The 12975-nt window shown below is 42.9% G+C and overlaps 1 protein-coding gene across 2 annotated transcripts in view; it reads right to left on the bottom strand.

Annotated features, from left to right (window-relative positions):
- Positions 1-6427, bottom strand: part of LOC137524505 (uncharacterized) — a 356391-nt gene extending 349964 nt beyond the window's left edge. For both annotated transcript variants that reach the window (XM_068244457.1, XM_068244458.1), the window contains exon 1: positions 3795-6427. In XM_068244457.1, the coding sequence (XP_068100558.1) occupies positions 3795-5794 (2000 nt within the window). In that variant the 5' untranslated portion in view covers positions 5795-6427. The remainder of the gene's footprint in view (positions 1-3794) is intronic.
- Between the last annotated feature and the right edge of the window lie 6548 nt (positions 6428-12975).

The following is a 12975-nucleotide window of genomic DNA, read 5'->3' as shown; positions in this document are numbered from 1 at the left end:
AGCAGCGTGGCGTCCGGTGGTCAGGAAGGTCCACTCACAGGAGAGGGGCGTGTCCTGGCAAACGACGTGCCTCTAGCGTGATGATGCGTTTTGGCAATCACTGCCTTCGTCAGATCACCTGCCACACTGATCTCTTTGAAGAAATCCCATAGACACACACTTGCAGTAAGCATGCAGCTAGTGGAGTTAGAGTGACATAATCTCATTTGCATACACATTATGGGTCAGTGACTCCAAAAGCCTCATAAGAAGAGAATCAGGACAACAGCCATTCAAGCATCAAGTTCACACTCCAGCACAGACCAAATACTCAGCTGTCTCTGACTTCTCTATGGAGGAAGAGGGGGGGATTTCTTACTGGTAGATACAGATAAATAGAAGTACAATCACAAGTATGTTTTTATCTCCAACCTCCAGTCATGTGAAGAATATGTCCCGTGCTTTATTTTAATGTCCCTGCAAAGTAGTGGATAACAAACAATATCACTGCAATTCAAGTTCAATTCACTTTGAATTCTCAGCCCCATCAGAAAGCCACCAGCTGTCTAACAGAGAAAGTTGTAAGATTTAACAGATCCAGAAATAATCACTCTGAGACTTTAAGTAGGTGTATAGATTAAAGAAAGGAATAAGACTGACTCAACATGTACAGTATAGTCGTACAGGCAAACATATGGAAAAGGCTACAGGATCATCTTGTTAACATTTGCAGTCATGTGCTAAAAAATAACTCCTATTTGTAACCATCTGTAACATCTATCACTTCATTAACTGTTACAATGGAACTGAAGGCACAATGTAAAAAAAAAGTAATAAAAAAGACATGCTGTGTCCATGCTGTGATATATTTTTACATGTGTTGCTGACAAACATTATGGCTCCATTCCTGGACTGGGATAACAGCTGGAGTTGCCTTATGGAATTCTACTATTTTGTTTTTCATGCAGTGGCAAGAAGAGCTTAAAGCCATCTTCATTCACTGGGAGTCAGTATTGGCAGAGGGGCTCTAGCAACTAACAGTCACTGCTCAGGATCACAAGAAGTGTAATCCAACAGGTAATCTGTGCAGGAAGCAGATACTCCCCTCCCCCATCCCCACTCACACCATTGCTGCTAGGATAGAGCATTGAGGATAAAATGATTTCAGATCATTTTAAATGATTATAGGTTGTCCAAATACTTTACCTTTTGAATGTTTTTAAGTACTTACAATACGAGAAGGGTCAGACATGTGTATGGGTTTTATTTCAGGAGCCTAGACTACCTCTTTGACTGTTAATTATTAGCCTGCTCCCACTTGTGCTAAGATGCATACTTTAGGACTTGGGATGCATGTATGCACTTTTAGCTTGCGTTTAGATAACCATGGTTGTCTGAAACCTGTGACATTCTCATAAATAAATAAAGATTTTGTGTCCCCTCCAACCCTTCAATATTTTCTGTTAGCAGGGGCTGTGCTCAGATTTCCAGAAGAAAAAAGTTTAAAAAATTCATCACATTCCAATATAAGGAGAGGGAGAGGGTGTGCAGGTTGCGTTTGATGATCTCATGCTGTCAGGGTACTATGTCTGCTTTCAGATGTACTTTGAGCTTGGCCGTCAAATTTCCGTAGCTCAGAAATGGCAGAATGCTTTCTACTTTTGTCAAGAAGTATCCTGTAGATGTTTTCTGTGAAATTTAACAAGGCCTTGAAAAGCACTATGTAATCTGAACAGGCTATTTACACATTGGAAATACAAAAAATGTGGCCCTGATCGTTTCACCAATGCCAACATGAAATATTTTGTATATAACCAGTGAACACTCTAACTATGATGATGTGGTCACTGAATGACAGATGATCGTTCTAACAGCATTTAGTGACTTCCCCTAGTTGTAGCTTGTGTATTCACCTATTATTTCCAACATGTAATACTTACTCAAAATATATCCATGTTTTAGTGTAGGTTTACTTTAAAAGCATCATTTACATACCAGTAATAATTAAAAAATACACCTTGACCAAAAATGTAAATAGTTTGAAACACATGTCACATCCACAAATCCCTGTCAAGTCAATATTCAATAGTAACACAGAACTATATTTACTCAAAGTACCATACTCTATAATCTCACTTTGAACATATTGTTAGCTATTACACCAAATTATATCTAAGTAGTGTCTTCATATACTAGCGTGAATAGAAACTCCTGACTTTTATGTTTCTCTGTTTGCTTGCGCATTTTTGTGCATCAATCACTTTTTCCTTTTTATGCTGTGTTCTCTTACTGTACATGCAGTTACCATTATTAATAATGCACTAAATATAAAGGAATATGAGCTGTACTCACAAAAATAGTAAAATGTAATTTTCAATTATGTGATTGCTGCCTTCAAGTACCATATTTATTATGTGAAGCAAGGTCTGAAGCAGGTCAAGTTGTACCATACTAATGTGCTATTTTTCAAGAGCAAACAGCATGCACATTGAATGCGCATAACTACTCTGAGTAGAATATGCATTTTATAAAGTATACCTGAGTGGTCTTTTCCACAGAAAATATTAAATGGCTGAATATCAGCATTTCATTTTTACCTTAATAAAAAGGAGTATTGTGTTGTTTCATCTCAGTAATGATAACGGTATTTTTCATTTGCATCAAAAAGCCAGGGAATGACACTAATTATATACACAATTGTGTATCTCTGCTTTTATGAAAAGGCACATTCATTAAACCTTTTGTATGAAATACAACATACTAGGATACAGAATAAGCATGTGATTAAACTGAGTATATGGGATAGTATTCTATGTAAGATAACTATAGCAGAATATTTTCTAAGAGATCTATGCTGCATGTACAGTGCAAGTAAGGCCAATTATAAACTTTTCTAGAACACCAAAACTCTTTACCAAACACTAACACCTTGCAAAACGTTTTTTCTATGATGAAGGCAAAGTACTTTATATACTCACTTATACCCTTCAGGCCTAATCAAACCACTTTACTAAAGTATTTGAACTACAATTACCCGCATATCTTGTTAACCAGGGTTTGGCAAAACATCAGCAAGGTGGAATTCTAAGTTAGCAGGAGAGCAGCAGGTTGCAGAAGCTAGCATAAACTGTGATAGCAATGTGTTGGGAAACAGATGTTTAGTATCATACAGGTGATATTTGTGTGTATGCTGCATATATCATCTGCTACCACAATATTATGATATAGCCTAACTCCCCTTTCCTCTGTTTGCTAGATATGATAATTACCATACAGACAGCTGGCAACCAAAACACACTGCCACAAAATGCTCCTTCTAGCAATTCTACAGTAGCAATGCATCCAGATCATTTGAATGCCAGCATGCTCAGATGAGGAGCTGACAGTGGAATACAACAGAATGTAAGTGATAAAAAGTGTTAACCATCTATGTGCCACCTGCACCTTAAAATGCCAAGAAGTAGCTTGCATAGCAATTACCATTACAATACATCAAGTCACTGGAAAGAAAAGCATTGATATGCATAACACAAGTGTTTGTAGGCAAAGCTGAAGCTGTATCAACCACATGCACAGGGATTATGTGCATTATCCTGCACCCCAACCTGCTCTGACAAGAGGATGCACATCTGGAATGACAATGACAGAGCAAAGTCGAGACAACAGACTAATGTCTTTGCAGAACATTTCAATCTTCTGTATTATAACAATGCTAGCATTTCAGCTGCTGAGAACATGTAGGTCCTTACATTAACATTGCAATGGAGAAACACTCCTTACAAACATGCCTAGTGGTTATTTATCAAGCAACTTACCGATACCACTCCAGCCCTTTCTCATAGTTCCTGTCGAAAAAGTGAGGTTCTACACCAACAGCCCTGACATCAGGATGGGCTCTTAGTGCTTCTAGTAGAGCTCTGGTGCCACCTTTTTTTACCCCAATAATGATAGCCTGGGGCAGCCTTTTGTCCCCATATTCGACGGTGCTATTGACAGATATTCTGCGATTAAGCTCTTCGTCTGTGGTACTAGATTCCTGAGCTTCCCTCTCCGGATAGCCAGTGTGAGATTCCGGGATCATTTCGGTGGCATACAAGGGAGGTCTGTCCCAGCTAGATTCCCCGTGCAAGGCTGTATGCATGTCATTGCCTGAAAATTCCAAAGATCTGCTGATCTCTCCAGAACTCAGAGCTGCTGGTATTCTAGTGTGCTCCCTTATAGAATGTTTACTTGTGTCTCCAAAGTGTTCGGAGCTTTGATCAGGTTCTGAGAAAGTTACAGCCCCAGCTGTACTGAAGTCATTCAGCGGAGGAGCCAAGTTATAACTTGCTGTGCTGTCTGGGGTGACACTAGCAGTCTGATCATCCCAGGAAAGATCCTGGGTATTTTGCAAGCCTTGGAACAAAGTGTGAGCTGTTGTGTCACTGTGAGTGTCTGGGGAAGAGTATGAAGACCTGATTTCCCCGTCAGCGAAGGGAGCAGGGGGTATGTCAAACGTGCTGGTTCTCTGGTCAATGTATGTATCAAAGGGAGCACAGTCCTCTGTACGACATCCTTCAGGATGGACTTCAGTAGCGCTATCCGTAGTGCTGATTGTCTGGTCAGAGTAGCTAATGGATTCTGTGCCGAATGAGCTGATTCTGTGACCAGAGGATGGAATGGCAGCGCTGTTCGCGGTGCTGAACGCCTTATCAGCGGATGTAAATTGGGCTGTATGTGTATTAGAGGCGCTGTCCTCGGTGCTGAATGACTGATCTATAGATGTCAATGGAGCCGCATAAGAATCGCTGTCCAAGGTACTGAACGACTGCTCTGTGGATGTCAAAGGAGCTGTGGGTTTATAAGAAGCACTGTCCAAGGTGCTGAACGGCTGATCTATGGTTGTCAATGTAGCCGCGTGTTTAACAGCAACGCTGTCCGAGGTGCTGAGCACCTTACCAGTGACAGCAAGTGGAGCTGTGCGCTCCACAGCAGCGCTGTCCAAGGTGCTGATTCTATGATCAATGGCTATAAGGGGTGCACTGTTCACAGGGCTGACACTCTGAACTACGGGACCAATGTAACTCCTGTCCCGGGAGCTGGCTTTAAGCTCTGTCAGTGAACTAGATGATCTAATGACAATACGAAGTCTTTGATAGTCTGTTTCTAAAGGAACTTTCCCAGCCAGGCTGGATCTCTGGGAGGCCGAACTAGATGTCCCTCTCGTCCTGACTGTAGATGGCAATAAGCTTGGCGGGGAGGATACGGTATCCGAGGTCCTGATTCTGCTAAAACTTGTCAAAACAGGTAAATCAGATGGCACTAGTGACGGCTTACCGATCTCCTGCTTGATGCTCCGGAATAGCGGGGCTGAGACTACAGAAGCATCGGATTCCCCTTGCACAGAAGATGACAGCAAGGCACTTACTCCTCCCGGTGACTGCGGAGGGCTGTGCTCCGGAGCAGCTTGTACCAAAGAGTCCCTGTCACGGTGTGCTGTGCCGGGGGCAACCCTGGACTCTGGGCTATCACTACTTCCAGTAGCGCCGGGGCTCTCTGAACTTCTTGAGGACAAAGGCAGGGATTCCCTAATTAAATCACTGCTGCTGCTGGTGTCAGGCTTGAGGGAAGCGGTCCTGATCGCGTCCACCGGGCTGATCTCCGACTCTGGCTGTAGGTAGATCCCCGCGTCCTGCAGCGGGAACTGCAGCGAGGTGTAGCAGCTAAGCAGGCTATAGAACAGATAAGTGACGGACAAGGACAAAGTGAAGAGGAACATAAGTTTCCGGGGAGCCTTGGTTGTGAGCAGGGCAGTGCCTGGCCAGCACGGGGCCATCGCGGATCGCCAGCCCCAAACCAACAGACATGGTTTCAGCCGAAATCGTGCATGGAGCCGCCGGAAGAAACAGCCCCTGGCGGAGAATAGACTGGCAATGGGGGAGTCAGGTAGGATGTGTAAGGATGCCGAAGAGATGTCAGGTTTGTGAAGGAATCTCAACCTACTAGCTCCAGTTTAGCGTCTCCAGATCCAGCACTTCCAGGCACAAAGCCTCTTCACATGGTGGAACACATTTCCCAGCAGATTATATTGTAAGAGCTGCCAGCGGCTGATAATGAGAGGAGACATTACCGACAACTGGCTCCAGTTATCGCATTGGCAAGACCCAAAGAGCTCTGGCTTACCCAGTGCTGCCTACAGACAGGTTTGGATGGCAGCATAGTCCAAGCAGTCCCAGCGGCGTCCGACCTCAAGAGATGTAGCTCGTGCCCTAGCCTGTTGCAAACAGGCCAGTTCTCTGAACAGCACCAGCAACTTTAAATCGAGAGAGAGAGGCGTCTGTAGGTCCAGTTCGGCTTTGCAGGAGGCACTAGGCAAGCCACTCCTCTGGATCGCACAGACGCGCCCACTTATGTGCCTGGAGAGCCACCTTCACCTGCATCCTATCTGTGTGAATGAGGATGACTGCGCCTCTTACAGCGGCTACCATCAGCAGTCACTTCACGGGGTGAGAAGGAGGAGAGGGGGCGGGGTCAATATTTACTTGCAAAAAAAAGGTGAGCAAAGATCTGTCATGACAATAAATAATTCAGAGAAATGCTTTGTTGCGTGACAAACCTAATATTTATACAGTTTATACTACTATTGAAGCTCACCAGAGATATTTAGAGGAGTATGTAGAGAGCATGACTGCAGTAAACAGCTAACAGTAATGTATTATCAGGTCGTTTGGTAGTGCACATAAGAAATCCGTATTGCTTATTATATTTAAAAGCCTGGAGCTGTAGTGCTGATCAAATAATGAGCTTTGAAAAGCAGCGATGTGAATGTTTGTCAAAGCTTTTACAGTTTTGATATAATAGAGGTAATGGAAGGAACACTTCCCACAGGTAAGTGAACAGGGTTGCTCTTACTTTACTATCCAGGCAAGTTTGGGCTGGTACACCAGTTACTATGTAAAACAACCACAGAGACACAACTCAATATGCAGGTGAATGCAAATGCAATATATCTTACTTGCCAAATCCTTTTCATATCTGTTCAGGCTATTCTTTCATTCAGGTGAGAGAGCTATATATTCCAAACCAAACAAAGCAGACTGTAACTTGATCAGACTTATCCACTGTATTCCTGGTAAATACAATTATGTCAGGATACTCTGCCGTATTTGAGAAGAGTAGCAGCACTCTTGTGAGTCATTACTGAGCAAACCTGGAATGAAGCACCCAGTGAAAGGTTAAGTTCTCATCAGGAGCTACATTGCATCCCCTGTAAAAACAAAAAAGCAATGGAGGGGGAAAGTCACAGTGCATGTTATGTGAGCATTGTGTTGCATACAATGACACATACAGTCAACAAAAAGAATGCTTCACTGCCACTGGCGTGCTGTAATGCAGTGCATGGAGTCCATTGGGTCGCATTGCAGTGCATACACTCTGAAAGATGCATAGACTGAGGCTTGGTCCAAGCAGATGTGCACTGTCCATTTTGCATCCACTCCGCGTCCACCCATAGTTCGAAGCAATCACCACCCACCTGTCCCACCGACAATTGCCGGTGCTTGGTCCCTCTCTGTACTCAGCCTGGAGGCTGGCAGAAGCATGGGGCTCTCCATAGGTTGCATTAGGCCAACTCTCAGTAGAAACAGGAAGAATTTTAATTGGTCCACCATGAACCAATGAGAATTCCCCCTGTTGCTGAGTATTCCCATTGGTCTTTTTCAGCCCAATGGGGATCTCCATGCTACTTCCCTGTGTACAGCGAGTGAGCAGCGACAATTGTAGTAGCCTGGGGCAAATGTAGATGCATCTGCCTGCCCGGGATTATCTCGAACTGCACAGAAGTGCGGTCCGCTGACTGCAACAGATCCCTTACAGAGTGACAAGTGTGAACGGCTTTTATTTATAAAATAGGAGCCATTCATTGTCTGTTTTGCGATGAGCAGAGAATGAACCAAAAAAGTCTATTCTTCGCTCTAGTTTGAGCACAGCCTGAAATCTCGGTGTGTGTCGGTACGTAAAAATGCTTCCTTACATTGCAGCACAATGCCACACTGAGAACTCAGCCATGTTATTGGACATATTATTAGGAAGACCAGTGCAATTTCTTGTTCATGCAGTTATGTAATCAGACAATAATGCGCTGTAGCAGCGCAATGCATAAAAGCATGCAGATATGGGCCATACGCCTCAGTTAGGTTATAGTTCCACATAATATTCTGTTTGAGCATATGTGTTTGTGAGGGTGGCACACTGTAATGCAAGGGATGTACAAAATGAAAAGAAAAAAAAAGAAGAGGAAGAGAAAGAAGAAGCATGTTGCAAGTGTAGACAGGATTACCTGTTTAGACAGCTGAAGAGTGGAAAACCATAGCTGCATGTGGGGATTCAGGGAATCTGAATAATGTCTGAGGCACATAGGCAGTACGGCAAGAAGAGTGGCATTAAAAGCATGCATTCATGGATTCAGCCTGTAGTGTATTTAACACTTTTGGCTGGTGGTGGTTTGGGATTACATTCCTGCAGAAATGGGGTGATGCCTCACATCAGCATGACCACAATGTCAAACTGCTAAATATGTCTTACTGAATCCAAGCCATGAAAAACTTAAAGAGGAACGCCAGATTCCAGCCTAAACAAACATACTGTCATTAAGTTACATTAGTTATGTTAATTAAAATAGATAGGTAATATAATATTTTACCCACATTGTTTTAAAAGAACAGGCAAATGTTTGATTTCATGATGGCAGCCATCTTTTTGGTTGAAAGGAGGTGACAGGGAGCATGAGACAGTTCCAACTGTCCTGTGTCCAGATCACCTCTCCCAGTTGCTAGGCAACATGAATAACAACATAGGAAATCCCATCATGCTCTGCACGGCACCAGGGAAAAAAGCCTGGGCTTTTTTCTTTGATGGGTGGAGTTTAGCTAAAAATGCAGCTAAAAATGATGCTTTGGTAAGAAAAGCAAAGTTCTGATGCTGTGAAACTGTTAAATAAACACCAAGCCTTTTCAGTTCTGCTGAGTAGATGTTTTAGTCCAGAGGTTCACTTTAAGGTGAACCTTACCTGAGGGAGGAGGAAAGAGTTTCACTTACCGGGGGCTTCCACTGGCCCCCTGCAGATGTCATGTGCCTGCACTAGGACAAACCGATCCTCTGTTCCCCCGAATCCACTTCAGCAAGCCAGTTTTGTTTTCTGCAGTCGCCGGGCCCCTGCGCCTGCATGGACATGGCTGCGCGCGTCCTCAATCATGCTTTTGTCACTGTGGCCATCCTGCGCATGTGCAGTACAAGAAATCTCATATTGCACATACACAGGACATTAACAGGAGTGTGATCGAGGACACGTGGCCAGGGCTGTACAGGTGCATTGACCCGGCGACTGGCCAGTTGCCGAAAACGAAACTGGCTCGCTGCGGGGGACCGGAGGATTGGTTTGTCCTGGTGTGGGCACAGGAGATCTGCAGGGGCCCGGTAGAAGACCCAGGTAAGTAAAACTCTTTTCCCCTCCCTTAGTTAAGGTTCACTTCAAGGTTGCTACTAATGATCCAATAATTTTCATCCAATGTTACCACATCTGTGTAGTATAAGGATAAGTTGAGTGAATTTATTGAATGGATAATTTAGGCAGTCTCTTATATGACATAAAAATTGGTAAGACTGGATGAAATAGATTGGATCATTAGTGGCCACCATAGGACTATTTTGAGGGCAATTGTGGGTTCTACCCACTTTTACTATAGTGTTCCTAATTAAATGGTTTAGTAAGTGTATATATTCGAATAGGTGGATGTACAATGCAAAGTCCAGATACTGACAATCATTCTCAAATCAGATCAGCATATTATCATGTAAGATTAGCCTGATACATGGGCATGCTTATTCTATGGAGGGTGACAAATAAGCTAACCCGACCGCGCTTAACAAGATGCAAGCTGAAAGATTTACTTCCTTCTTACAGGCAGCAGGGCCAATGCTGTCTAGACTGCGGACAGACCCCTACTAGCTCCTATCTGCTCAGCAGCAAAAGGTACCGAAACTTCCATTCAGTAAATTCTTATTGGTAAAGCTAAATACTTAGGAAAATTTAAAGAAACCTTTACTCAACCTCACAGATAGCCAGCAGTTTCATACGACGACACCTCGAAAAATTACTTTGTTGCCCACAGCTGTGTGGGTAAGCCCCTTACACAGGAGCTGAATACTTGACAACTATAGCACCTTTAATTATATGTTGGCGCTTTATAAATACAATAAATAAATACATTCTAGAAGGCGAATACCTAAAATACCTAAATAAACAGATGGATACCAATTTGGTAGATATATTCTGAAAAGATTACTAAATTGACAATAGATGAGGACCCTAAATTAAAGAAAAACATAATGTTAGTGTTTGCTTTAAATGGTTTCTCTACTTTTGTACAATATATACAACATGTAATCACTACACAAGCATAGTTGTCACATTGTTGATGAGTGTCCAATAATAAAAAAGAGCTTACTCCATTAACATATTTGAACACTGGGCTTCCTCAAATTAAGTCTGTACTCTTTTCTGAGTTCAATATCCTTGGGGAATGGCGTTTTACCCCTTTCACTTGTAGCCTGCACTCAGTATCCTCTGTGAGTTGACAAGATCTGTCCTGGTACACATCCAAGACATTTATTAACTGGAAAAAGGGTGGATTACAAATTACCTTAATCTATGGCAGTGATGGCTAACCTCCAGCTGTGGGGGAACTACAAGTCCCATGAGGCATTGCAATACTCTGACAGCTCTAAGCATAACTCAGAGGCATGGTGGGATTTTTTAGTTTTGTCACAACTGGAGTGCCAAGGTTAGCCATCACTGATCTATGGTACATGCATGTGTACAAAGCACAACAGCCACAAAAGTCGCGGGGGCTTATTTTTTTTTAGATTCAACCAAAGGAGTAAAAGAATGGCAGCATAATATAAAATAGAAATAGAGATAAGGCAATAAAAATTATTAATAAAATAAACTCAAAACTCACTTATTCCCTTAAAAAAAATATTAGGTATGGTTCTCTGGTCATTGCAGTCATTACAGTTTTGTACAATTGCAAACATGTTGTTTGAACAAAAGGAATCTTTGAATAGGTCAGTTCTTAACATCATAAAATCTGTTTTAACATAATCTCATAACTGATTTAACATAAGAATGGCTGATAGAAATACAGAATGTCATCCTTTGCAACAGAATTACAGATACAAATGTACCTTAACAAATTTTTCAAGGACAGGTAAGTAATATAATAATAGAATTAGCCAAAGAGAACGGATGGGAATGTTAAAGTGGAATATAACCCTGCATTTCAACTTTGCTCTAAAACATTATTTACAGTATATTATATGCAACCAGCATTTTTTTTTTTACTAGACCAGCATTGGAAGGGATACACAGGGCTTTAAAGTTCCTGGAGATTTCTGCAGACGCATCCGAAGCTCAGATAGTTACATTTTGTTTACATAAATGTATCTAAGTGTTGAATGTTACACACTTTGGCTGTCCTCCAGCTCAGAGAGATGAGTCACATTCAACACTTAGATACATTTATGTAAACAAAATGTAATTATCTGAGCTTTGGATGCGTCGCCAGAAATCTCCAGGAACTTTAAAGCCCTGTGTAACCCTTTCAATGCCGGTCTAGTAAAAAAAAAAAAATGCTGGTTGCATATAATATACTGTAAATAATGTTTTAGAGCAAAGTTGAAATGCAGGGTTATATTCCGCTTTAATATATTTACCTGGAGAATCCCTTTAAAGTAAGCAAATCCTTATAAATACAGATGGCCCGAACGGTTTGCACGTGAACTTATTCGCGCAAACTTCGGTGGTTCGCGTTCACGATCATACGCAAACTATATGCAAGTTCGACCCGCCCCCTATACTACATCATTAGGGTCAACTTTGACCCTCTACATCACAGTCAGCAGGCATAGGGTAGCCAATCAGGCTACACTCCCTCCTGGAGCCCCCCCCCTCCCCTATAAAACGCAGGCAGCATCAGCCATTTCACTCACTCGTGTGGCTGCAGTAATTAGAGAAGGGAGAAAGTTGCTGCTGACATAGGGAAAGCTTAGTTAGGCTCTTGTGTTAGGCTTGTTGGGTTGCTCTTTCTTGCTGATCTTATTGCTAAATAGCACTCCTCATCCTCAATAGCTCTTTTGAGAGCTAATGTTGTTCTAGTGATCTATTTTTTTTGTGTGTGTGTCCCACAGACACTTGTGTTGCATATACAGCCCTGTCAGTCAGTCGCAGCTGCTGCTGGGACCTTGGCCCCTTGGTAATTCCTACTGTGCCACTGCCAGGCCCAGCACATGCCAACTGCACCTGTGTAACCGCACATTGTTGTACAAGCAGTCACTGCAACCGGTTCACTGCACCTGTATAAACCGCACATTGTTCTACCAGGAGTCACTGCAATCTGCTCACTGCACCGGTGTAAGCGTACATTGTATTAGTCAAGTCAGTGCATACCTTTAACTTCATCCCCCCCAATATGGACAAAACAAGAGGCAGAGCCAGAGGCAGGCCACCTGGCAGGTCTGTTCGAGGTCGCGTTGTCGTGATTTCATGTGGCCCTCGACCAAAGTACAGTGTTTAGAAGAAGGCACGTGCCATCAACCCCCAATATTGTCAGGACGTAGTTGACTATTTAACACAGAACACCTCATCTTCCTCAGCTTCCACATGGAAACGTGACATATCTTCCTCCTCCTGCTCTGATTCTGGCACCCCACCTAACACTCTGTTGGCAGCCATCACCAAAGTGCCACCATCATAGTGCTCAGCGGTGTGGAAATTTTTTTGTGTGTCTGCCTCAGATGAGAGCAATGCCATCTGTACTCTCTGCCACCGAAAAATTGAACCGTGGAAAGACCAAGCCCCGCATAGGGACAACTACCTTACGAAGGCACATGATTACAAAGCACAAACTGCAATGGGATGACTACCTGAGGAAAAGCAGCACACAAAAGCAAACCTACACA

Source organism: Hyperolius riggenbachi, chromosome 7 (genome assembly GCF_040937935.1).
Source record: "Hyperolius riggenbachi isolate aHypRig1 chromosome 7, aHypRig1.pri, whole genome shotgun sequence".
NCBI lineage: Eukaryota > Metazoa > Chordata > Amphibia > Anura > Hyperoliidae > Hyperolius > Hyperolius riggenbachi.
The sequence above is the reverse complement of the archived record's forward strand: the minus strand, read 5'-3'. Positions and strand labels throughout refer to the sequence as shown.